Source organism: Coloeus monedula (genome assembly GCF_965178545.1).
Source record: "Coloeus monedula genome assembly, chromosome: 1".
Lineage (NCBI taxonomy): Eukaryota > Metazoa > Chordata > Aves > Passeriformes > Corvidae > Coloeus > Coloeus monedula.
Window position 1 is genome coordinate 160,035,676 of NC_138781.1, and position 27,057 is coordinate 160,062,732.

The window sequence follows — 27,057 nt, forward strand, 5'->3', positions numbered from 1 at the left end:
AGCTGCTGGAATTTCGCATCCCAAAAAAAAAAAATAGAAAAATAAAAAAAAAAAATAGGGAACGTTCCTGGGGTTTTGTTGGGATTAGGGAATTCCTGGTCTTTTTTTTTTTAGGTTTAGGGAATTCCCTGTTTTTTCAGCTTTAAGGAATTCCCTGGATTTTCCAGGTTTAGGGAATTCCTGCCCCTTTTGTAGATTTAAGGAATTCCCGGGATTTTCCAGCTTTAAGGAATTCTTGCTCTTTTTTCCAGCTTTAAGGAATTCCCAGGGTTTTTCCAGGTTTGAGGAATTCCTGTCCCTTTTGTAGATTTAAGGAATTCCCTGCTTTTTCCAGGTTTAGGGAATTCCCTGGATTTTCCAGGTTTAGGGAATTCCTGCTCCTTTTTCCAGCTTTAAGGAATTCCCAGGGTTTTTCCAGGTTTGAGGAATTCCTGCCCCTTTTGTAGATTTAAGGAATTCCCGGGATTTTCTAGATTTGAGGAATTCCCGGGGTTTTTCCAGGTGTAAAGAATTCCTGCCTTTTTTCCAGCTTTAGGGAATTCCCGGGGTTTTCCAGCTTTCAGGAATTCCCAGGGTTTTCCAGCTTTAAGGAATTCCCTGCATTTTCCAGCTTTAAGGAATTCCCAGGGTTTTTTCCAGCTTTAAGGAATTCCTGCCCCTTTTTCCAGATTTAGGGAATTCCCGGGGTTTTTTCCAGGTTTAGGGAATTCCTGCCCCTTTTGTAGATTTAAGGAATTCCCTGGATTTTCTAGATTTGAGGAATTCCCGAGGTTTTTCCAGGTTTAAAGAATTCCCTGGATTTTGCAGCTTTGAAGAATTCCCAGGGTTTTTTTCCAGGTTTAGGGAATTCCTGCCCCTTTTTTAGATTTAAGGAATTCCCTGGATTTTCCAGGTTTAAGGAATTCCTGCTCCTTTTTCCAGCTTTAAGGAATTCCCAGGGATTTTTTTAGGTTTAGGGAATTCCCTGGATTTTCCAGCTTTAAGGAATTCCTGCCCCTTTTGTAGATTTAAGGAATTCCCGGGGTTTTCCAGCGTTAAAGAATTCCCAGGGTTTTTTCCAGGTTTAGGGAATTTCCTGCTTTTTCCCAGGTTTACGGAATTCCCGGGGCTTTCCAGCTTTAGGGAATTCCCGGGGTTTTTCCAGGTTTAGGGAATTCCTGCCCCTTTTGTAGATTTAAGGAATTCCCGGGATTTTCTAGATTTGAGGAATTCCCGGGGTTTTTCCAGGTTTAAAGAATTCCCTGGATTTTGCAGCTTTGAAGAATTCCCAGGGTTTTTCCAGCTTTAAGGAATTCCTGCCCCTTTTTCCAGGTTTAAGGAATTCCCTGGATTTTCCAGCTTTAGGGAATTCCCTGGATTCTTTCCAGCTTTAAGGAATTCCCAGGGATTTTTTTAGGATTAGGGAATTCCCTGGATTTTCCAGCTTTAAGGAATTCCTGCCCCTTTTTTAGATTTAAGGAATTCCCGGGGTTTTCCAGCGTTAAAGAATTCCCAGGGTTTTTTCCAGGTTTAGGGAATTTCCTGCTTTTTCCCAGGTTTACGGAATTCCCGGGGTTTTCCAGCTTTAAGGAATTCCTGCTCCTTTTCCCAGCTTTAAGGAATTCCCAGGGTTTTTTCCAGGTTTAGGGAATCTCCTGCTTTTCCCACCTTTCAGGAATTCCCAGGTTTTTTCCCACCTTTCAGGAATTCCCAGGTGTTCTCCCACCTTTCAGGAATTCCTGCCCTATTTCAGACGGAAGCAATTCCCAGCTCTTTCCCCACCTTTGAGCCATTCCCTGCCCTTTCCCAGCTTTCAGGAATTCCCTGGATTTTCCAGGTTTAGGGAATTCCTGGCCCTTTTTCCAGCTTTCAGGAATTCCCAGGGTTTTTTCCAGGTTTAGGGAGTTCCTGCCCCTTTTTTAGATTTAAGGAATTCCCGGGATTTTCTAGATTTGAGGAATTCCTGCCCCTTTTCCAGCTTTGAGGAATTCCTGGGTTTTTTTCCAGGTTTAAGGAATTCCCAGGGTTTTCCAGCTTTAAGGAATTCCCTGGATTTTCCAGCTTTAAGGAATTCCCAGGGTTTTTTCCAGCTTTAAGGAATTCCTGCCCCTTTTTCCAGATTTAGGGAATTCCCGGGGTTTTTCCAGGTTTAGGGAATTCCTGCCCCTTTTGTAGATTTAAGGAATTCCCTGGATTTTCTAGATTTGAGGAATTCCCGAGGTTTTTCCAGGTTTAAAGAATTCCCTGGATTTTGCAGCTTTGAAGAATTCCCAGGGTTTTTTTCCAGGTTTAGGGAATTCCTGCCCCTTTTTTAGATTTAAGGAATTCCCTGGATTTTCCAGGTTTGAGGAATTCCTGGGTTTTTTTCCAGCTTTAAGGAATTCCCAGGGGTTTTTTAGGATTAGGGAATTCCCTGGATTTTCCAGCTTTAAGGAATTCCCTGGGGTTTTCCCACCTTTAAGGAATTCCTCGGTTTTTTTCCAGCTTTCAGGAATTCCCTGGATTTTCCAGGTTTAGGGAATTCCTGCCCCTTCTCCCAGCTTTCAGGAATTCCCAGGGTTTTTCCAGGTTTGAGGAATTCCTGCCCCTTTTGTAGATTTAAGGAATTCCCTGCTTTTTCCAGCTTTAAGGAATTCCCGGGGTTTTTTCCAGGTTTAGGGAATTCCTGCCCCTTTTTTAGATTTAAGGAATTCCCTGGATTTTCTAGATTTGAGGAATTCCTGGGCTTTTTCCAGATGTAAAGAATTCCTGCCTTTTTTCCAGCTTTAAGGAATTCCCAGGGTTTTCCAGCTTTAAGGAATTCCCTGGATTTTCCAGCTTTAAGGAATTCCCAGGGTTTTTTCCAGCTTTAAGGAATTCCTGCCCCTTTTTCCAGATTTAGGGAATTCCTGGGATTTTCCAGCTTTAGGGAATTCCCGGGGTTTTTCCAGGTTTAGGGAATTCCTGCCCCTTTTTTAGATTTAAGGAATTCCCGGGATTTTCTAGATTTGAGGAATTCCCGGGGTTTTTCCAGGTGTAAAGGATTCCTGCCTTTTTCCAGCTTTAAGGAATTCCTTGAGTTCTTTCCAGCTTTAGGGAATTCCTGCTCCTTTTTCCAGCTTTAAGGAATTCCCAGGGATTTTTTAGGATTAGGGAATTCCCTGGATTTTCCAGCTTTAAGGAATTCCTGCCCCTTTTCCAGATTTAAGGAATTCCCGGGGTTTTTTCCAGGTTTAGGGAATTCCTGCCCCTTTTGTAGATTTAAGGAATTCCCTGGATTTTCTAGATTTGAGGAATTCCCGGGATTTTCCAGCTTTAAGGAATTCCTGCTCCTTTTTCCAGCTTTAAGGAATTCCGAGGGATTTTTTAGGTTTAGGGAATTCCCTGGATTTTCCAGCTTTAAGGAATTCCTGCTCCTTTTTTAGATTTAAGGAATTCCCGGGGTTTTCCAGCGTTAAAGAATTCCCAGGGTTTTTTCCAGGTTTAGGGAATTTCCTGCTTTTTCCCAGGTTTAGGGAATTCCCGGGGCTTTCCAGCTTTAAGGAATTCCCAGGGTTTTTTCCAGCTTTAAGGAATTCCCAGGGTTTTTTCCAGCTTTAAGGAATTCCTGCCCCTTTTTCCAGATTTAGGGAATTCCCGGGGTTTTTCCAGGTTTAGGGAATTCCTGCCCCTTTTTTAGATTTAAGGAATTCCCGGGATTTTCCAGGTTTGAGGAATTCCTGGGTTTTTTTCCAGCTTTAAGGAATTCCCAGGGGTTTTTTAGGATTAGGGAATTCCCTGGATTTTCCAGCTTTAAGGAATTCCTGCCCCTTTTTCAGATTTAAGGAATTCCCGGGGTTTTCCGGCGTTAAAGAATTCCCAGGGTTTTTTCCAGGTTTAGGGAATTTCCTGCTTTTTCCAGATTTAAGGAATTCCCAGGGCTTTCCAGCTTTAGGGAATTCCCTGGATTCTTTCCAGCTTTGAGGAATTCCCTGGATTTTCCAGCTTTAAGGAATTCCTGCCCCTTTTTTAGATTTAAGGAATTCCCGGGGTTTTCCAGCGTTAAAGAATTCCCAGGGTTTTTTCCAGGTTTAGGGAATTTCCTGCTTTTTCCCAGGTTTACGGAATTCCCGGGGCTTTCCAGCTTTAAGGAATTCCCTGCTTTTTCCAGGTTTGAGGAATTCCCTGGGGTTTTTTTTCCAGCTTTAGGGAATTCCCTGGATTTTCCAGCTTTAAGGAATTCCCAGGTTTTTTCCCAGCTTTAAGGAATTCCCAGGGTTTTTTCCAGGTTTAGGGAATCGCCTGCTTTTCCCACCTTTCAGGAATTCCCAGGTTTTTTCCCACCTTTCAGGAATTCCCAGGTTTTTTCCCAGCTTTCAGGAATTCCTGCCCTATTTCAGACGGAAGCAATTCCCAGCTCTTTCCCCACCTTTGAGCCATTCCCTGCCCTTTCCCAGCTTTCAGGAATTCCCTGGATTTTCCAGGTTTAGGGAATTCCCAGGGTTTTTTCCAGGTTTAGGGAATTCCTGCCCCTTTTGTAGATTTAAGGAATTCCCGGGATTTTCTAGATTTGAGGAATTCCCGGGGTTTTTCCAGGTGTAAAGGATTCCTGCCTTTTTTCCAGCTTTAAGGAATTCCTTGAGTTCTTTCCAGGTTTAGGGAATTCCTGCTCCTTTTTCCAGCTTTAAGGAATTCCCAGGGATTTTTTAGGATTAGGGAATTCCCTGGATTTTCCAGCTTTAGGGAATTCCTGCCCCTTTTTCAGATTTAAGGAATTCCCGGGGTTTTCCAGCGTTAAAGAATTCCCAGAGTTTTTTCCAGGTTTAGGGAATTTCCTGCTTTTTCCCAGGTTTACGGAATTCCCGGGGCTTTCCAGCTTTAAGGAATTCCCTGCTTTTTCCAGGTTTGAGGAATTCCTTGGGGTTTTTTTTCCAGGTTTAGGGAATTCCCTGGATTTTCCAGCTTTAAGGAATTCCTGCCCCTTTTGTAGATTTAAGGAATTCCCTGGATTTTCCAGCTTTGAAGAATTCCTGGGGTTTTTCCAGCTTTAAGGAATTCCCAGGGCTTTTTCCAGGTTTGAGGAATTCCCAGGGCTTTTTCCAGGTTTAGGGAATTCCTGCCCGTTTTTTAGATTTAAGGAATTCCCTGGATTTTCCAGCTTTAAGGAATTCCCAGGTTTTTTCCCACCTTTCAGGAATTCCCAGGTTTTTTCCCAGCTTTCAGGAATTCCTGCCCTATTTCAGACGGAAGCAATTCCCAGCTCTTTCCCCACCTTTGAGCCATTCCCTGCCCTTTCCCAGCTTTCAGGAATTCCCTGGATTTTCCCGGGATTCCCCATCCCCCCCCCCAGGCGCATCCCGGCCTCTGCCACCATTCCCAGCATTCCCCTGGGAAAATTCCCACTTTTCCCTTCGCCCCAAGGTGGAATTTCCCCGGAATTTCCCCAAGTCCCACCTCCAATCCCGTTTTTTCCCCGGAGCTTCCTTCTCTGCCGTGGTTTTCCCGTTGGGATGGGGCTTTTCCAGGCAGGAATTCCCGGGATGAGCTCCAGCCCCATCCCGCTGGATTTGCTCCGGGTTATCCCTGTCCTGCTTTTCCAGGCTCCTTTCTCCCGGGGCAGCTCCAGGTGGGATTTTCGGGAATGGTTCCCCTGGCAACGGCCGGAATTCCTGGCAATTCCGGGCTGGAGCGGCCATTCCCGGCTGGAATCGCCATCGCTGGGGGGGTGGGATGGGCTCAGGGCTGGGATTTGGGATTTTGGGGGATTTTTGGGGATTTTTTGGGGATTTTTGGGGACTTTTTTTGGATTTCCCATCCCTGTGGATTTGGGATGGGATCAGGGCCGGGATTTGGGGATTTTGGGGTTTTTTTGGGGATTTTTTTTGGAATTTTGGGGATTTTTGAGGATTTTTTTGGGATTTCCCATCCCTGGGGGTGTGGGATGGGACCAAGGCCGGGATTTGGGATTTTGGGGATTTTTGGGGATTTTTTGGGGATTTTTTTGGGATTTCCCATCCCTGTGGATTTGGGATGGGATCAGGGCCGGGATTTGGGATTTTGGGGATTTTTGGGGGATTTTTTGGGGAATTTTGGGTGTTTTTTGGGGATTTGTGGAGATTTTTTTGGATTTCCCATCCCTGTGGATTTGGGATGGGATCAGGGCCGGGATTTGGGGTTTGGGGGATTTTTTGGGGATTTTTTGGGAATTTTTGGGGATTTTTTTGGGATTTCCCATCCCTGTGGATTTGGGATGGGCTCAGGGCTGGGATTTGAGATTTTGGGTCTTTTGGGCGGATTTTTTGGGGATTTTTTTTTGGAATTTTGGGGATTTTTGGGGATTTTTTGGGGATTTTGGGGGATTTTTTTGGGGATTTCCCATCCCTGGGGATTTGGGATGGGATCAGGGCCGGGATTTGGGATTTTGGGGATTTTTGGGGGATTTTTTGAGGAATTTTGGGGATTTTTTTGGAGATTTCTAGGGAATTTTTGGGATTTTTGAGGATTTTTTTTGGGATTTCCCATCCCTGTGGATTTGGGATGGGACCAAGGCCGGGATTTGGGATCCCCATTCCCAGGATTTGTGGGATGGGCTCAGGGCTGGGATTTGGGATTTTGGGGATTTTTTGGGGATATTTTGAGGAATTTTTGAGGATTTTTTTGGGATTTCCCATCCCTGTGGATTTTGGATGGGCTCAGGGCCAGGATTTGGGATTTGGGGGATTTTTTGGGGAATTTTGGGGATTTTTGAGGTTTTTTTTGGAATTTCCCATCCCTGTGGATTTGGGATGGGCTCAGGGCCGGGATTTGGGGATTTTGGGGGTTTTTTGGGGATTTTTTTGGGAATTTTTGGGGATTTTTTGAGGATTTTTTTGGGATTTCCCATCCCTGGGGATTTGGGGTGGGCTCAGGACCGGGATTTGGGATTTTGGGGATTTTTTGGGGATTTTTTGAGGAATTTTGGGGATTTTTTTTGGGATTTTTGGAGATTTTTTTGGATTTCCCATCCCTGTGGATTTGGGATGGGCTCAGGGCCGGGATTTGGGATTTGGGGGATTTTTTGGGGATTTTTTGGGAATTTTTGGGGATTTTTTTGGGATTTCCCATCCCTGTGGATTTGGGATGGGATCAGGGCCGGGATTTGGGATTTTGGGTCTTTTGGGGGGATTTTTTGGGGGAATTTTGGGGATTTTTGGGGATTTTTTTGGGATTTTTAGAGATTTTTTTTGGGATTTCCCATCGCTGGGGGTGTGGGATGGGATCAGGGCCGGGATTTGGGATCCCCATTCCCAGGATTTCCCATCCCTGTGGAATTTGGGATGGGCTCAGGGCCGGGATTTGGAATTTTGGGGATTTTTGGGGATTTTTTTGGGAATTTTTGGGGATTTTTTTGGGATTTCCCATCCCTGTGGATTTGGGATGGGCTCAGGGCTGGGATTTGAGATTTTGGAGATTTTTTGGGGAATTTTTGGGGATTTTTGGGGGATTTTTTTGGGATTTCCCATCCCTGTGGATTTGGGATGGGCTCAGGGCTGGGATTTGAGATTTTGGGGATTTTTGGGGATTTTTTTGGGAATTTTGGGTATTTTTTGGGGATTTTTAGAGATTTTTTTTGGATTTCCCATCGCTGGGGGTGTGGGATGGGATCAGGGCCGGGATTTGGGATCCCCATTCCCAGGATTTTCCATCCCTGTGGATTTGGGATGGGATCAGGGCCAGAATTTGGGATTTTGGGGATTTTTGGGGATTTTTTGAGGAATTTTGGGGATTTTTTGGGGGATTTTTGGGGAATTTTGGGGATTTTTTTGGGATTTCCCATCCCTGTGGATTTGGGATGGGATCAGGGCCGGGATTTGGGATTTTGGGAATTTTTGGGGATTTTTTGGGGATTTTTTGGGATTTTTTTGGGATTTCCCATCCCTGTGGATTTGGGATGGGCTCAGGGCTGGGATTTGAGATTTTGGGTCTTTTGGGCGGATTTTTTTGGGATTTTTTTTTGGAATTTTGGGGATTTTTGGGGGATTTTGGGGGATTTTTTTGGGGATTTCCCATCCCTGGGGATTTGGGATGGGATCAGGGCCGGGATTTGGGATTTTGGGGATTTTTGGGGGATTTTTTGAGGAATTTTGGAGATTTTTAGGGAATTTTTGGGATTTTTGGGGATTTTTTTTGGGATTTCCCATCCCTGTGGATTTGGGATGGGACCAAGGCCGGGATTTGGGATCCCCATTCCCAGGATTTGTGGGATGGGTTCAGGGCCGGGATTTGGGATTTGGGGGATTTTTTGGGGATATTTTTGGGAATTTTGGGGGATTTTTTTGGGGAATTTTGGGTATTTTTGGGGATTTTTTTGGGAATTTTGGGGATTTTTGGGGATTTTTAGGGAATTTTGGGGATTTTTGGGGATTTTTTGGGGATTTTTGGGGATTTTTTTTGGGATTTCCCATCCCTGTGGATTTGGGATGGGCTCAGGGCCGGGATTTGGGATTTGGGGGATTTTTTTGGGGATATTTTTGGGAATTTTTTGGGATTTTTTTTGGATTTCCCATCCCTGTGGATTTGGGATGGGCTCAGGGCTGGGATTTGAGATTTTGGGGATTTTGGGGGGTTTTTTTGGGAATTTTGGGTATTTTTTGGGGATTTTTAGAGATTTTTTTTGGATTTCCCATCGCTGGGGGTGTGGGATGAGTTCAGGGCCGGGATTTGGGATTTGGGGGATTTTGGGGGATTTTTTTTGGGAATTTTTGGGGATTTTTTAGGGATTTTTGGGGATTTTTTTGGGATTTCCCATCCCTGTGGATTTGGGATGGGCTCAGGGCTGGGATTTGGGATTTTGGGTCTTTTGGGGGGATTTTTTGGGGGAATTTTGGGGATTTTTGGGGATTTTTTTGGGATTTTTAGAGATTTTTTTTGGGATTTCCCATCGCTGGGGGTGTGGGATGGGATCAGGGCCGGGATTTGGGGATTTTGGGGTTTTTTTGGGGATTTTTTTGGGAATTTTTGGGGATTTTTGAGGATTTTTTTGGGATTTCCCATCCCTGGGGATTTGGGATGGGACCAAGGCCGGGATTTGGGATTTTGGGGATTTTTTGGGGATATTTTTGGGAATTTTGGGGGATTTTTTTGTGGGTTTTTTGAGGATTTTTTGGGGAATATTGGGGATTTTTTGAGGATTTCCCATCCCTGTGGATTTGGGATGGGATCAGGGCCGGGATTTGGGATTTGGGGGATTTTTGGGGATTTTTTTTGGGATTTTTTGGGGGAATTTTGGGGATTTTTGGGGGATTTTGGAGATTTTTTTGGGATTTCCCATCGCTGGGGGTGTGGGATGGGATCAGGGCCGGGATTTTTTTGGATTTTTGGGGGAATTTTGAGGATTTTTTGGGGGATTTTTTGGGATTTTTTTGAGATTTCCCATCGCTGTGGATTTGGGATGGGCTCAGGGCCAGGATTTGGGATTTTGGGGATTTTTTGGGAATTTTTAGAGATTTTTTTGGGATTTCCCATCCCTGTGGATTTGGGATGGGATCAGGGCCGGGATTTTTGGGATCTCACAGATCCTGTTTCCCATAAATCCCCTTTTCCTTTTCCCCCAAATCCTTTTTCCCCACTGATCCCATTTCCCCATAAATTCTTTGTCCCAAAGATCCCTTTTTGCCTTAAATCCCTTTTTTTCCCCATAAATCCCTTTTCCCCATAAATCTCTTTATTCCCATTAAAATCCCTTTATTCCCATCAATCCCTTTTCCCAAAAGGGATTCCAGGATAAACCTGGGATCACCCAGAATTCCAGGAGGATTCCAGAGGCCGGGAATGATCCCGGTTTTCCCTGGCAGAGCAGAGAAACCTCCAGAATTCCGATCCCAATTTTCTCTGGGAACAGCTCCCAAAAAACCCCATTAAAACCCCAAAAATCCCTTAAATTCCAACCTTGGAGACTCCAGGATAAACCTGGGATCACCCAGAATCCCTTTGGCATTCCAGAGGCCGGGAATGATCCCGGTTTTCCCTGGCAGGGCTGGAGAAACCTCCGGAATTCTTCTGGAACTCTGCCCAATCGCCATCGCGGCCGATCCCGATTTTCTCTGGGAACAGCTCCCAAAAAACCCCAAAAATCCCAACCTTGGGCGACTCCACCGCCAACCTGGGATCGCCCAGAATTCCATTGGCATTCCAGAGGCCGGGAATGATCCCGGTTTTCCCTGGCAGGGCTGGAGAAACCTCTGGAATTCTTCTGGAATTCTGCCCAATCGCCATCGTGGCCGATCCCGATTTTCTCTGGGAACAGCTCCCAAAAAAACCCCAAAAACCCCAAAAATCCCAACCTTGGAGATTCCAGGATAAACCTGGGATCACCCAGAATTCCAGGAGGATTCCAGAGGCCGGGAATGATCCCGGTTTTCCCTGGCAGAGCAGAAGAATCTCCGTAATTCCGATCCCAATTTTCTCAGGGATCAGCTCCCAAAAAACCCCATTAAAACCCCAAAAACCCCAAAAATTCCAACCTTGGGAGACTCCAGGATAAACCTGGGATCGCCCAGAATTCCATTGGCATTCCAGAGGCTGGGAATGATCCCGGTTTTCCCTGGCAGGGCTGGAGAAACCTCCGGAATTCTTCTGGAATTCTGCCCAATCGCCATCGCGGCCGATCCCGATTTTCTCTGGGAACAGCTCCCAAAAAAATCCCAAAAACCCCAAAAATCCCAACCTTGGGAGACTCCACCGCCAACCTGGGATCACCCAGAATCCCTTTGGCATTCCAGAGGCCGGGAATGATCCCGGTTTTCCCTGGCAGAGACTGGAGAAACCTCCGGAATTCCGATCCCAATTTTCTCCGGGAACAGCTCCCAAAAACCCCATTAAAACCCCAAAAATCCCTTAAATCCCAACCTTGGAGACTCCAGGATGAAGCTGGGATCACCCAGAATCCCTTTGGCATTCCAGAGGCCGGGAATGATCCCGGTTTTCCCTGGCAGAGCAGACGAACCTCTGGAATTCCGATCCCATTGGGAATCTCGGGATTGAGGCAGATCCCGATTTTCTCTGGGATCAGCTCCCAAAAAACCCCATTAAAACCCCAAAAACCCCAAAAATCCCAACCTTGGGAGACTCCAGGATAAACCTGGGATCGCCCAGAATTCCATTGGCATTCCAGAGGCCGGGAATGATCCCGGTTTTCCCTGGCAGAGCAGAGAAACCTCCGGAATTCCGATCCCAATTTTCTCTGGGAACAGCTCCCAAAAAACCCCATTAAAACCCCAAAAATCCCTAAAAATCCCAACCTTGGGAGACTCCAGGATAAACCTGGGATCACCCAGAATCCCTTTGGCATTCCAGAGGCCGGGAATGATCCCGGTTTTCCCTGGCAGGGCTGGAGAAACCTCCGGAATTCTTCTGGGACTCTGCCCAATCGCCATCGCGGCCGATCCCGATTTTCTCTGGGAACAGCTCCCAAAAAACCCCAAAAACCCCAAAAATCCCAACCTTGGGAGACTCCACCGCAAACCTGGGATCACCCAGAATTCCATTGGCATTCCAGAGGCTGGGAATGATCCCGGTTTTCCCTGGCAGAGCAGAAGAATCTCCGGAATTCCGATCCCAATTTTCTCTGGGATCAGCTCCCAAAAATCCCCATTAAAACCCCAAAAATCCCTAAAATTCCAACCTTGGAGACTCCAGGATAAACCTGGGATCGCCCAAAATTCCAGGAGGATTCCACAGGCCGGGAATGATCCCGGTTTTCCGTGGCAGGGCTGGAGAAAGCTCCGGAATTCCGATCCCAATTTTCTCTGGGAACAGCTCCCAAAAACCCCATTCAAATCCCTTTATTCCCATTAAAACCCCAAAAATCCCTAAAATTCCAACCTTGGAGACTCCAGGATAAACCTGGGATCACCCAGAATCCCTTTGGCATTCCAGAGGCCGGGAATGATCCCGGTTTTCCCTGGCAGAGACTGGAGAAACCTCTGGAATTCCGATCCCAATTCCCTCCGGGAACAGCTCCCAAAAAACCCCATTAAAACCCCAAAAATCCCAAAAATCCCAACCTTGGAGACTCCAGGATGAAGCTGGGATCACCCAGAATTCCATTGGCATTCCAGAGGCCGGGAATGATCCCGGTTTTCCCTGGCAGAGCAGAGAAACCTCCGGATTTCCAATCCCAATTTTCTCTGGGAACAGCTCCCAAAAACCCCATTAAAACCCCAAAAATCCCTTAAATTCCAACCTTGGAGACTCCAGGATAAACCTGGGATCGCCCAGAATTCCATTGGCATTCCAGAGGCCGGGAATGATCCCGGTTTTCCCTGGCAGAGCAGACGAACCTCTGGAATTCCGATCCCATTGGGAATCTCGGGATTGAGGCAGATTCCGATTTTCTCTGGGAACAGCTCCCAAAAAACCCCATTAAAACCCCAAAAATCCCTAAAATTCCAACCTTGGGAGACTCCAGGATAAACCTGGGATCACCCAGAATTCCATTGGCATTCCAGAGGCTGGGAATGATCCCGGTTTTCCCTGGCAGAGCAGAGGAATCTCCGGAATTCCGATCCCGATTTTCTCTGGGATCAGCTCCCAAAAAACCCCATTAAAACCCCAAAAATCCCTTAAATTCCAACCTTGGAGACTCCAGGATAAACCTGGGATCACCCAGAATTCCATTGGCATTCCAGAGGCCGGGAATGATCCCGGTTTTCCCTGGCAGGGCTGGAGAAACCTCCGGAATTTTTCTGGAACTCTGCCCAATCGCCATCGCGGCCGATCCCGATTTTCTCTGGGAACAGCTCCCAAAAAACCCCAAAAACCCCAAAAATCCCAACCTTGGAGATTCCAGGATAAACCTGGGATCACCCAGAATTCCAGGAGGATTCCAGAGGCCGGGAATGATCCCGGTTTTCCCTGGCAGAGCAGAGAAACCTCCGGAATTCCGATCCCGATTTTCTCTGGGAACAGCTCCCAAAAAACCCCAAAAACCCCAAAAATCCCAACCTTGGGCGACTCCAGGATGAAGCTGGGATCACCCAGAATCCCTTTGGCATTCCAGAGGCCGGGAATGATCCCGGTTTTCCCGTTTTTTTTCCCACGGACAGAGCGGGAGCAGCTTCCACGTGTTCGACCAGGGCCAGTTCGCCAAGGAGGTGCTGCCCAAGTACTTCAAACACAACAACATGGCCAGCTTTGTGCGGCAGCTGAACATGTGTGAGTATTCCCGAAAATTCCGGGAATTCCGGGAATTCTGGGAGCGTTGGGAATGGGCTTTGTGCGGCAGCTGAACATGTGTGAGTATTCCCGAAAATTCCGGGAATTCTGGGAGCGTTGGGAATGGGCTTTGTGCGGCAGCTGAACGTGTGTGAGTATTCCCGAAAATTCCGGGAATTCTGGGAATTCTGGGAGCTCCGGAATGGGCTTTGTGCGGCAGCTGAACGTGTGTGAGTATTCCCGAAAATTCCGGGAATTCTGGGAGCGTTGGGAATGGGCTTTGTGCGGCAGCTGAACATGTGTGAGTATTCCCGAAAATTCCGGGAATTCCGGGAATTCTGGGAGCGTTGGGAATGGGCTTTGTGCGGCAGCTGAACATGTGTGAGTATTCCCGAAAATTCCGGGAATTCCGGGAATTCTGGGAGCGTTGGGAATGGGCTTTGTGCGGCAGCTGAACGTGTGTGAGTATTCCCGAAAATTCCGGGAATTCCGGGAATTCTGGGAGCGTTGGGAATGGGCTTTGTGCGGCAGCTGAACATGTGTGAGTATTCCCGAAAATTCCGGGAATTCCGGGAATTCTGGGAGCGTTGGGAATGGGCTTTGTGCGGCAGCTGAACATGTGTGAGTATTCCCGAAAATTCCGGGAATTCCGGGAATTCTGGGAGCGTTGGGAATGGGCTTTGTGCGGCAGCTGAACATGTGTGAGTATTCCCGAAAATTCCGGGAATTCCGGGAATTCTGGGAGCGTTGGGAATGGGCTTTGTGCGGCAGCTGAACATGTGTGAGTATTCCCGAAAATTCCGGGAATTCCGGGAATTCTGGGAGCGTTGGGAATGGGCTTTGTGCGGCAGCTGAACGTGTGTGAGTATTCCCGAAAATTCCGGGAATTCTGGGAGCGTTGGGAATGGGCTTTGTGCGGCAGCTGAACGTGTGTGAGTATTCCCGAAAATTCCGGGAATTCCGGGAATTCTGGGAGCGTTGGGAATGGGCTTTGTGCGGCAGCTGAACATGTGTGAGTATTCCCGGAAATTCCGGGAATTCCGGGAATTCTGGGAGCGTTGGGAATGGGCTTTGTGCGGCAGCTGAACATGTGTGAGTATTCCCGGAAATTCCGGGAATTCCGGGAATTCTGGGAGCTCCGGAATGGGCTTTGTGCGGCAGCTGAACATGTGTGAGTATTCCCGAAAATTCTGGGAATTCTGGGAGCGTTGGGAATGGGCTTTGTGCGGCAGCTGAACGTGTGTGAGTATTCCCGAAAATTCCGGGAATTCTGGGAATTCTGGGAGCTCCGGAATGGGCTTTGTGCGGCAGCTGAACGTGTGTGAGTATTCCCGAAAATTCCGGGAATTCCGGGAATTCTGGGAGCGTTGGGAATGGGCTTTGTGCGGCAGCTGAACATGTGTGAGTATTCCCGAAAATTCCGGGAATTCTGGGAGCGTTGGGAATGGGCTTTGTGCGGCAGCTGAACATGTGTGAGTATTCCCGAAAATTCCGGGAATTCCGGGAATTCTGGGAGCGTTGGGAATGGGCTTTGTGCGGCAGCTGAACATGTGTGAGTATTCCCGAAAATTCCGGGAATTCCGGGAATTCTGGGAGCGTTGGGAATGGGCTTTGTGCGGCAGCTGAACGTGTGTGAGTATTCCCGAAAATTCCGGGAATTCCGGGAATTCTGGGAGCGTTGGGAATGGGCTTTGTGCGGCAGCTGAACATGTGTGAGTATTCCCGAAAATTCCGGGAATTCCGGGAATTCTGGGAGCGTTGGGAATGGGCTTTGTGCGGCAGCTGAACATGTGTGAGTATTCCCGAAAATTCCGGGAATTCCGGGAATTCTGGGAGCGTTGGGAATGGGCTTTGTGCGGCAGCTGAACATGTGTGAGTATTCCCGAAAATTCCGGGAATTCCGGGAATTCTGGGAGCGTTGGGAATGGGCTTTGTGCGGCAGCTGAACATGTGTGAGTATTCCCGGAAATTCCGGGAATTCCGGGAATTCTGGGAGCTCCGGAATGGGCTTTGTGCGGCAGCTGAACATGTGTGAGTATTCCCGAAAATTCCGGGAATTCCGGGAATTCTGGGAGCGTTGGGAATGGGCTTTGTGCGGCAGCTGAACATGTGTGAGTATTCCCGAAAATTCCGGGAATTCTGGGAGCGTTGGGAATGGGCTTTGTGCGGCAGCTGAACGTGTGTGAGTATTCCCGAAAATTCCGGGAATTCTGGGAATTCTGGGAGCTCCGGAATGGGCTTTGTGCGGCAGCTGAACGTGTGTGAGTATTCCCGAAAATTCCGGGAATTCTGGGAGCGTTGGGAATGGGCTTTGTGCGGCAGCTGAACATGTGTGAGTATTCCCGAAAATTCCGGGAATTCCGGGAATTCTGGGAGCGTTGGGAATGGGCTTTGTGCGGCAGCTGAACGTGTGTGAGTATTCCCGAAAATTCCGGGAATTCTGGGAATTCTGGGAGCGTTGGGAATGGGCTTTGTGCGGCAGCTGAACATGTGTGAGTATTCCCGAAAATTCCGGGAATTCTGGGAATTCTGGGAGCGTTGGGAATGGGCTTTGTGCGGCAGCTGAACATGTGTGAGTATTCCCGAAAATTCCGGGAATTCCGGGAATTCTGGGAGCGTTGGGAATGGGCTTTGTGCGGCAGCTGAACATGTGTGAGTATTCCCGAAAATTCCGGGAATTCTGGGAATTCTGGGAGCGTTGGGAATGGGCTTTGTGCGGCAGCTGAACATGTGTGAGTATTCCCGAAAATTCCGGGAATTCTGGGAATTCTGGGAGCGTTGGGAATGGGCTTTGTGCGGCAGCTGAACGTGTGTGAGTATTCCCGAAAATTCCAGGAATTCTGGGAATTCTGGGAGCGTTGGGAATGGGCTTTGTGCGGCAGCTGAACGTGTGTGAGTATTCCCGAAAATTCCGGGAATTCTGGGAATTCTGGGAGCGTTGGGAACGGGCTTTGTGCGGCAGCTGAACGTGTGTGAGTATTCCCGAAAATTCCGGGAATTCTGGGAATTCTGGGAGCGTTGGGAATGGGCTTTGTGCGGCAGCTGAACGTGTGTGAGTATTCCCGAAAATTCCGGGAATTCTGGGAATTCTGGGAGCGTTGGGAATGGGCTTTGTGCGGCAGCTGAACATGTGTGAGTATTCCCGAAAATTCCGGGAATTCCGGGAATTCTGGGAGCGTTGGGAATGGGCTTTGTGCGGCAGCTGAACATGTGTGAGTATTCCCGAAAATTCCAGGAATTCTGGGAATTCTGGGAGCGTTGGGAATGGGCTTTGTGCGGCAGCTGAACGTGTGTGAGTATTCCCGAAAATTCCGGGAATTCTGGGAATTCTGGGAGCGTTGGGAACGGGCTTTGTGCGGCAGCTGAACGTGTGTGAGTATTCCCGAAAATTCCGGGAATTCTGGGAATTCTGGGAGCGTTGGGAATGGGCTTTGTGCGGCAGCTGAACGTGTGTGAGTATTCCCGAAAATTCCGGGAATTCTGGGAATTCTGGGAGCGTTGGGAATGGGCTTTGTGCGGCAGCTGAACATGTGTGAGTATTCCCGAAAATTCCGGGAATTCCGGGAATTCTGGGAGCGTTGGGAATGGGCTTTGTGCGGCAGCTGAACATGTGTGAGTATTCCCGAAAATTCCGGGAATTCTGGGAATTCTGGGAGCGTTGGGAATGGGCTTTGTGCGGCAGCTGAACATGTGTGAGTATTCCCGAAAATTCCGGGAATTCCGGGAATTCTGGGAGCGTTGGGAATGGGCTTTGTGCGGCAGCTGAACATGTGTGAGTATTCCCGAAAATTCCGGGAATTCTGGGAATTCTGGGAGCGTTGGGAATGGGCTTTGTGCGGCAGCTGAACATATGTGAGTATTCCCGAAAATTCCGGGAATTCTGGGAATTCTGGGAGCGTTGGGAATGGGCTTTGTGCGGCAGCTGAACGTGTGTGAGTATTCCCGAAAATTCCGGGAATTCTGGGAATTCTGGGAGCGTTGGGAATGGGCTTTGTGCGGCAGCTGAACGTGTGTGAGTATTCCCGAAAATTCCGGGAATTCTGGGAATTCTGGGAGCTCCGGAATGGGCTTTGTGCGGCAGCTGAACATGTGTGAGTATTCCCGAAAATTCCGGGAATTCTGGGAATTCTGGGAGCGTTGGGAATGGGCTTTGTGCGGCAGCTGAACATGTGTGAGTATTCCCGAAAATTCCGGGAATTCTGGGAATTCTGGGAGCGTTGGGAATGGGCTTTGTGCGGCAGCTGAACATGTGTGAGTATTCCCGAAAATTCCGGGAATTCCGGGAATTCTGGGAGCGTTGGGAATGGGCTTTGTGCGGCAGCTGAACATGTGTGAGTATTCCCGAAAATTCCGGGAATTCCGGGAATTCTGGGAGCGTTGGGAATGGGCTTTGTGCGGCAGCTGAACATGTGTGAGTATTCCCGAAAATTCCGGGAATTCCGGGAATTCTGGGAGCGTTGGGAATGGGCTTTGTGCGGCAGCTGAACATGTGTGAGTATTCCCGAAAATTCCGGGAATTCCGGGAATTCTGGGAGCTCCGGAATGGGCTTTGTGCGGCAGCTGAACGTGTGTGAGTATTCCCGAAAATTCCGGGAATTCCGGGAATTCTGGGAGCTCCGGAATGGGCTTTGTGCGGCAGCTGAACATGTGTGAGTATTCCCGAAAATTCCGGGAATTCCGGGAATTCTGGGAGCTCCGGAATGGGCTTTGTGCGGCAGCTGAACGTGTGTGAGTATTCCCGAAAATTCCGGGAATTCCGGGAATTCTGGGAGCGTTGGGAATGGGCTTTGTGCGGCAGCTGAACGTGTGTGAGTATTCCCGAAAATTCCGGGAATTCTGGGAATTCTGGGAGCGTTGGGAATGGGCTTTGTGCGGCAGCTGAACGTGTGTGAGTATTCCCGAAAATTCCGGGAATTCCGGGAATTCTGGGAGCGTTGGGAATGGGCTTTGTGCGGCAGCTGAACATGTGTGAGTATTCCCGAAAATTCCGGGAATTCCGGGAATTCTGGGAGCGTTGGGAATGGGCTTTGTGCGGCAGCTGAACGGGTGTGAGTATTCCCGAAAATTCCGGGAATTCCGGGAATTCTGGGAGCTCCGGAATTCCGGGATGGAGCCATTCCCAAGCCAGGACACCTCAGAATTCCCGGATTTCCTTCCCCAATTCCCGCCGTTCCCAATTCCCAGAAGGTGGAGCCGGGATCCAGGATCCCCCCAATCCCTGGGAATTCCCTGATCCCACTCAGGAATTCCGGGATTGGAGCCATTCCCAAGCCAGGACACCCCAGAATTCCCGAATTTCCTTCCCCAATTCCCGGCATTCCCGCTTTTCCAGACGGTTTCCAGAAGGTGGAGCCGGGATCCAGAATGCCCCAATCCCTGGGAATTCCCTGATCCCACCCAGGAATTCCAGGATTGGAGCCATTCCCAAGCCACGACACCCCAGAATTCCCGGATTTCCTTCCCTAATTCCCACCATTCCCAATTCCCAGAAGGTGGAGCCGGGATCCAGGATCCCCCAATCCCTGGGAATTCCCTGATCCCACTCAGGAATTTTGGGATGGAGCCATTCCCAAGCCAGGACACCCCAGAATTCCCGGATTTCCTTCCCCAATTCCCGGCTTTCCCGCTTTTCCAGACGGCTTCCGGAAGGTGGAGCCGGGATCCAGAATCCCCCAATCCCTGGGAATTCCGGGTGGATTCCCTGATCCCACTCAGGAATTCCAGGATTGGAGCCATTCCCAGGCCGCCCTTCCATGCTCAGACACCTCGGAATTCCCAGATTTCCTTCCCCAATTCCCAGCATTCCCGCTTTTCCAGACGGCTTCTGGAAGGTGGAGCCGGGATCCAGAATCCCCCAATCCCTGGGAATTCCCTGATCCCACTCAGGAATTTTGGGATGGAGCCATTCCCAAGCCAGGACACCCCAGAATTCCCGAATTTCCTTCCCAATTCCCGCCGTTCCCAATTCCCAGAAGGTGGAGCCGGGATCCAGAATCCCCCCAATCCCTGGGAATTCCCTGATCCCACTCAGGAATTCCGGGATTGGAGCCATTCCCAGGCCGCCCTTCCATGCTCAGACACCTCGGAATTCCCAGATTTCCTTCCCCAATTCCCGGCATTCCCGCTTTTCCAGACGGGTCCCGGAAGGTGGAGCCGGGATCCAGGATCCCCCCAATCCCTGGGAATTCCCTGATCCCACTCAGGAATTCCGGGATGGAGCCATTCCCAAGCCAGGACACCTCGGAATTCCCGGATTTCCTTCTCTATTCCCGGCATTCCCAATTCCCAGAAGGTGGAGCCGGGATCCAGGATCCCCCCCAATCCCTGGGAATTCCGGGTGGATTCCCTGATCCCACTCAGGAATTCCGGGATTGGAGCCATTCCCAGGCCGCCCTTCCATGCTCAGACACCTCGGAATTCCCAGATTTCCTTCCCCAATTCCCGCCATTCCCAATTTCCAGACGGCTTCCGGAAGGTGGAGCCGGGATCCAGGATCCCCCAATCCCTGGGAATTCCGGGTGGATTCCCTGATCCCACTCAGGAATTCCAGGATTGGAGCCATTCCCATCATGGAACATCCCAGAATTCCCAGATTTCCTTCCCCAATTCCCGGCATTCCTGCTTTTCCCGACGGCTTCCAGAAGGTGGAGCCGGGATCCAGGATCTCCCAATCCCTGGGAATTCCCTGATCCCACTCAGTAATTCCGGGATTGGAGCCATTCCCAAGCCAGGACACCCCAGAATTCCCGAATTTCCTTCCCAAATTCCCGCCATTCCCAATTCCCAGAAGGTGGAGCCGGGATCCAGGATCCCCCCCAATCCCTGGGAATTCCGGGTGGATTCCCTGATCCCACTCAGGAATTCCAGGATTGGAGCCATTCCCAGGCCGCCCTTCCATGCTCAGACACCCCGGAATTCCCAGATTTCCTTCCCCAATTCCCGGCATTCCCAATTCCCAGACGGCTTCCGGAAGGTGGAGCCGGGATCCAGGATCCCCCCAATCCCTGGGAATTCCGGGTGGATTCCCTGATCCCACTCAGGAATTCCGGGATTGGAGCCATTCCCAGGCCGCCCTTCCATGCTCAGACACCTCGGAATTCCCAGATTTCCTTCCCCAATTCCCGGCATTCCCGCTTTTCCAGACGGCTTCCGGAAGGTGGTGCACATCGAGCAGGGCGGGCTGGTGAAGCCGGAGAAGGACGACACGGAATTCCAGCATCCCTTCTTCCTGCGGGGCCAGGAGCAGCTCCTGGAGAACATCAAGAGGAAAGTCACCCACTCCAGCGTGAGTTCCAGGGAAATTCCCAAAAAAAAAAAATATTCCGGGATCGTCCCGGAAAAAATCCCGGAGAAAAAGGGCCAGAAAATCCCGGGAAAGGGGGAAAAAAATGGAAAAAGTGCCTTGAAAATTGGAAAAAAAAAAAATCCTGAAAGAATCCCCTAAAAAAAGTCCCGAAAGGTTTTAAAAGTTGTTGGAAAATCCAAACTATTCTGGGAATGTTGCTGAAAAAATTCCGAAGAAAATGGCCCAGAAAATCCCGGGAAAAGGAAAAAAAAAAAAATCCCCCAAAAAATCGCCAAAAAAGTTGTCAAAAAAAATCATAAAAAAGTCCCCAAAGCTTCTATAAAATTCCAAAAAAATCAAAAAAAAAATTCCAGGAATACCCCAAAAAAATCCCGAAGAAAATGGCCCAGAAAATCCCAGGAAAAGGAAAAAAAAAAATCCCCCAAAAAAGTTGTGAAAAAAATCCTAAAAAAATCCCCTAAAAAAAGTCCCCAAAGGTTCTAAAAATTCCTAAAAAATCAAAAAAAATCCGGGAATATCCCAAAGAAAATCCCGAAGAAAAAGGCCCAGAAAATCCCAGGAAAAGGAAAAAAAAAAATCCCCCAAAAAATCCCCAAAAAAGTTGTGAGAAAAATCCTAAAAAAATCCCCTAAAAAAGTCCCCAAAGGTTCTAAAAATTCCCAAAAAAATCAAAAAAAAAATTCCGGGAATATCCCAAAAAAATCCCGAAGAAAAAGCCCCAGAAAATCCCAAGAAAAGGAAAAAAAAAATCCCCCAAAAAAGTTGTGAAAAAAATCCTAAAAAAATCCCCTAAAAAAGTCCCCAAAGGTTCTAAAAATTCTCAAAAAATCAAAAAAAATCTGGGAATATCCCAAAGAAAATCCTGAAGAAAAAGGCCCAGAAAATCCCAGGAAAAGGAAAAAAAAAAAAATCCCCCAAAAAATCCCCAGAACAGTTGTGAAAAAAATCCTAAAAAAATCCCCTAAAAAAGTCCCCAAAGGTTCTAAAAAATCCCAAAAAATCAAAAAAAAAAATTCCAGGAATATCCCAAAAAAAATCCCGAAGAAAATGGCCCAGAAAATCCCAAGAAAAGGAAAAAAAAAATCCCCCCAAAAAGTTGTGAAAAAGATCCTTAAAAAATTCCCTAAAAAAGTCCCCAAAGGTTCTAAAAATTCCTTAAAAATCAAAAAAAATCCGGGAATATCCCAAAAAAATCCCGAAGAAAAAGGCCCAGAAACTCCCAGGAAAAGGAAAAAAAAAAATACCCCAAAAAATCCCCAAAAAAGTTGTGAAAAAAATCCTAAAAAAATCCCCTAAAAAAGTCCCCAAAGGTTCTAAAAATTCCTAAAAAATAAAAAAAAATCTGGGAATATCCCACGAAAAAATTCCCAAAGGGAAAGGCCCAGAAAATCCCCAAAAATGCCCCAAAAAATCCCCCAAGATTTTAAGAAAATCCAAAAAATTCCCTAAAAAATCCCAAACTCCCCTAAAACTCCCCAAAGCTTCTAAAAATTCCCAAAAAATCAAAAAAAAAATTCCAGGAATATCCCAAAAAAAATCCCGAAGAAAAAGGCCCAGAAAATCCCAAGAAAAGGAAAAAAAAAATTCCCCAAAAAAGTTGTGAAAAAAATCCTAAAAAAATCCCCTAAAAAAGTCCCCAAAGGTTCTAAAAATTCCCAAAAAATCAAAAAAAATCCGGGAATATCCCAAAAAAATCCCGAAGAAAAAGGCCCAGAAAATCCCAAGAAAAGGAAAAAAAAAATCCCCCAAAAAAGTTGTGAAAAAAATCCTAAAAAAATCCCCTAAAAAAGTCCCCAAAGGTTCTAAAAATTCTCAAAAAATCAAAAAAAATCTGGGAATATCCCAAAGAAAATCCTGAAGAAAAAGGCCCAGAAAATCCCAGGAAAAGGAAAAAAAAAAAAATCCCCCAAAAAATCCCCAGAACAGTTGTGAAAAAAATCCTAAAAAAATCCCCTAAAAAAGTCCCCAAAGGTTCTAAAAAATCCCAAAAAATCAAAAAAAAAAATTCCAGGAATATCCCAAAAAAAATCCCGAAGAAAATGGCCCAGAAAATCCCAAGAAAAGGAAAAAAAAAATCCCCCCAAAAAGTTGTGAAAAAGATCCTTAAAAAATTCCCTAAAAAAGTCCCCAAAGGTTCTAAAAATTCCTTAAAAATCAAAAAAAATCCGGGAATATCCCAAAAAAATCCCGAAGAAAAAGGCCCAGAAACTCCCAGGAAAAGGAAAAAAAAAAATACCCCAAAAAATCCCCAAAAAAGTTGTGAAAAAAATCCTAAAAAAATCCCCTAAAAAAGTCCCCAAAGGTTCTAAAAATTCCTAAAAAATAAAAAAAAATCTGGGAATATCCCACGAAAAAATTCCCAAAGGGAAAGGCCCAGAAAATCCCCAAAAATGCCCCAAAAAATCCCCCAAGATTTTAAGAAAATCCAAAAAATTCCCTAAAAAATCCCAAACTCCCCTAAAACTCCCCAAAGCTTCTAAAAATTCCCAAAAAATCAAAAAAAAAATTCCAGGAATATCCCAAAAAAAATCCCGAAGAAAAAGGCCCAGAAAATCCCAAGAAAAGGAAAAAAAAAATTCCCCAAAAAAGTTGTGAAAAAAATCCTAAAAAAATCCCCTAAAAAAGTCCCCAAAGGTTCTAAAAATTCCCAAAAAATCAAAAAAAATCCGGGAATATCCCAAAAAAATCCCGAAGAAAAAGGCCCAGAAAATCCCAAGAAAAGGAAAAAAAAAATCCCCCAAAAAAGTTGTGAAAAAAATCCTAAAAAAATCCCCTAAAAAAGTCCCCAAAGGTTCTAAAAATTCTCAAAAAATCAAAAAAAATCTGGGAATATCCCAAAGAAAATCCTGAAGAAAAAGGCCCAGAAAATCCCAGGAAAAGGAAAAAAAAAAAAATCCCCCAAAAAATCCCCAGAACAGTTGTGAAAAAAATCCTAAAAAAATCCCCTAAAAAAGTCCCCAAAGGTTCTAAAAAATCCCAAAAAATCAAAAAAAAAAATTCCAGGAATATCCCAAAAAAAATCCCGAAGAAAATGGCCCAGAAAATCCCAAGAAAAGGAAAGAAAAAATCCCCCCAAAAAGTTGTGAAAAAAATCCTAAAAAAATTCCCTAAAAAAGTCCCCAAAGGTTCTAAAAATTCCTTAAAAATCAAAAAAAATCCGGGAATATCCCAAAAAAATCCCGAAGAGAAAGGCCCAGAAAATCCCAGGAAAAGAGAAGAAAATCCCCAAAAATGCCCCAAAAAATCCCCCAAGATTTTAAGAAAATCCAAAAAATTCCCTAAAAAATCCCAAACTCCCCTAAAACTCCCCAAAGCTTCTAAAAATTCCCAAAAAATCAAAAAAATAATTCTGGGAATATCCCAAAGAAAATCCCGAAGAAAAAGGCCCAGAAAATCCCGGGAAAAGGAAAAAAAAAAATTCCCCAAAAAAGTTGTGAAAAAAATCCTAAAAAAATCCCCTAAAAAAGTCCCCAAAGGTTCTAAAAATTCCCAAAAAATCAAAAAAAAAATTCTGGGAATATCCCAAAAAAATCCCGAAGAAAAAGGCCCAGAAAATCCCAGGAAAAGGAAAAAAAAAAATCCCCCAAAAAATCCCCAAAAAAGTTGTGAAAAAAATCCCCTAAAAAAATCCCCTAAAAAAGTCCCCAAAGGTTCTAAAAATTCCTAAAAAATCAAAAAAAATCTGGGAATATCCCAAAAAAATCCCGAAGAAAAAGGCCCAGAAAATCCCCAAAAATGCCCCAAAAAATCCCCCAAGATTTTAAGAAAATCCAAAAAATTCCCTAAAAAATCCCAAACTCCCCTAAAACTCCCCAAAGCTTCTAAAAATTCCCAAAAAATCAAAAAAATAATTCTGGGAATATCCCAAAGAAAATCCCGAAGAAAAAGGCCCAGAAAATCCCGGGAAAAGGAAAAAAAAAAATTCCCCAAAAAAGTTGTGAAAAAAATCCTAAAAAAATCCCCTAAAAAAGTCCCCAAAGGTTCTAAAAATTCCCAAAAAATCAAAAAAAAAATTCTGGGAATATCCCAAAAAAATCCCGAAGAAAAAGGCCCAGAAACTCCCAGGAAAAGGAAAAAAAAATCCCCCAAAAAATCCCCAAAAAAGTTGTGAAAAAAATCCTAAAAAAATCCCCTAAAAAAGTCCCCAAAGGTTCTAAAAATTCCCAAAAAATCAAAAAAAAATTCTGGGAATATCCCAAAAAAATCCCGAAGAAAAAGGCCCAGAAAATCCCAGGAAAAGGGAAAAAAAAATCCCCCAAAAATTCTGAAAAATCCCCAAAAATTCTGGAAAATCCCAAAAATTCTGGAAATTCCCAAACTCCCTTAAAAACTCCCCAACCACTCTCAAAATGGCCCCAAAATCCAAAAAAATCCAAAAAAAAGGCTGAAAAAATCTGAAAAAAATCCCGAAAAAATCAGAAAAAAATCCCAAAAAATCCTAAAAAATCCAAAAAAAATCCTAAAAAATCCCAAAAAAAATCCTAAAAAATCCAGAAAAATCCCAAAAATTCCCAAAAAATCCCCAAAAATTCTGAAAAATCCCAAAAGTTCTGGAAATTCCCAAACTTTTCTAGAATTTCCCCAAAGACCTCAAAAAATGGCCCAAAAACAAAAAAGAAAACAAGAAAAAATTCCAAAAAATCCCAAAAAATTCTAAAAAGATCCTGAAAAACCTGAAAAAAATCCCCAAAAAATCCCAAGAAGTTCTTCAAAATTCCCAAAAATTTCTAAAAATTCCCAAAGATTGTGAAAATTCCCAAACTCCCCAAAGCCTCTCAAAATGGCCCAAAAACCCAAAAAAAACCCCCAAAAAATCAAAAAAGTGCAAAAAAATCCTGAAAAAATAAAAAAAAATCTGAAAAAATCCTTTAAAAATCCCCTTAATAAATCTTAAAAAATCCTAAAAAATTCCCAAAAAAATCCAAAAAAAATCCCGAAAAATCCCAAAAATTCTCAAAAATTCCTAAACTTCACAAGGCCTCTCAAAATGGCCCAAAAACCCAAAAAAAACCCCCAAAAAATCAAAATCACAACAAAAAAAATCTAAAAAAAATCCCAAAAAAATCCGAAAAAAACCTAGAAAATCCTAAAAATTTCCCAGAGATTCCCCAAAAATTTCCCCAAAATTCCCAAAAATTCTAAAAATGCCCAAACTCCCTAAGGCCTCTAAAAACGTCCAAGAACACAAAAAAAAACCTGAAAAAATTCAAAAAAAAATCGGAAAAAATCCAAAAAAAATCCTAAAAAATCTGAAAAAAATCCTAAAAAATCCCAAAAAAAATCCTAAAAAATCCCAAAAAAATCCCAAAAAATCCCAAAAACTTCCCGGAGTGCCCGGAATTGTGGGATTTGCAGGTGTCGGGGCTGAAGGGGGACGAGGTGCGCGTGCGGCAGGACAGCGTGGCGCGGCTGCTCCCGAAAAATCCCCCAAAAATCCTTAAAAAAAATCCCCCAAAAAGTCTAAAAAATCCCCCAAAAATTCCGAAAAATCCCAAAAATTCTGGAAATTCCCAAACTCCCTTAAAAACTCCCCAACCACTCTCAAAATGGCCCAAAAATCCAAAAAAATCCAAAAAAAAGGCCAAAAAAATCTGAAAAAAATCCCAAAAAAATCCTAAAATTCCCAAAAAATCCGAAAAAAATCCCAAAAAATCCCAAAAAATTCTGAAAAATCCCAAAAATTCTGGAAATTCCCAAACTTTTCTAGAATTTCCCCAAAGACCTCGAAAAATGGCCCCAAAACCAAAAAAAATCCAAGAAAAAAATCCAAAAAATCTGAAAAAATTCTAAAAAGATCCTGAAAAACCTGAAAAAAATCCCCAAAAAATCCCAAGAAATTCTTCAAAATACCCAAAAATTTCTAAAAACTCCCAAAGATTGTGAAAATTCCCAAACTCCCCAAAGCCTCTCAAAATGGCCCAAAAACCCAAAAAAAACCCCCAAAAAATCAAAAAAGTGCAAAAAAATCCTGAAAAAATAAAAAAAATTCTAAAAAAATCCTTTAAAAATCCCCCCAAAAAATCTTAAAAAATCCTAAAAAATTCCCAAAAAAATCCAAAAAAAATCCCAAAAAATCCCAAAAATTCTCAAAAATTCCCAAACTTCACAAGGCCTCTCAAAATGGCCCAAAACCCAAAAAAAATCCCCCCAAAAAAATCAAAATCATAATAAAAAAAATCTAACAAAAATCCCAAAAAAATCCGAAAAAAACCTAGAAAATCCTAAAAAATTCCCAGAAATTCCCCAAAAATTTCCCCAAAATTCCCAAAAATTCTAAAAATGCCCAAACTCCCTAAGGCCTCTAAAAACGTCCAAGAACACAAAAAAAACCCTGAAAAAATTCAAAAAAAAATCGGAAGAAAATCCAAAAAAAATCCTAAAAAATCCAAAAAAAATCCTAAAAAATCCCAAAAAAAATCCTAAAAAATCCCAAAAAAATCCCAAAAATTCCCAAAAACTTCCCGGAGTGCCCGGAATTGTGGGATTTGCAGGTGTCGGGGCTGAAGGGGGACGAGGTGCGCGTGCGGCAGGACAGCGTGGCGCGGCTGCTGGCCGACATGCAGGCCATGAGGGGCAAGCAGGACAGCCTGGACTCGCGGCTGCTGGCCATGAAACAGTAC

General features: G+C 45.3%; 1 protein-coding gene across 3 annotated transcripts in view; it reads left to right on the forward strand.

Moving 5' to 3' along the window:
• HSF1 (heat shock transcription factor 1) overlaps nt 1-27,057 on the forward strand; it is a 79,724-nt gene that overhangs the window by 3,661 nt on the left and 49,006 nt on the right. For 2 of the 3 annotated variants that reach the window (XM_082284769.1, XM_082284770.1), the window contains exons 2-4: nt 13,023-13,131; nt 20,274-20,416; nt 26,929-27,053. In XM_082284769.1, coding sequence (XP_082140895.1) covers nt 13,023-13,131; nt 20,274-20,416; nt 26,929-27,053 — 377 coding nt within the window. Of the gene's footprint in view, nt 1-13,022; nt 13,132-18,088; nt 18,100-20,273; nt 20,417-26,928; nt 27,054-27,057 lie in introns of those variants that run through there. The other variant, XM_082284771.1, reaches the window with a different exon arrangement.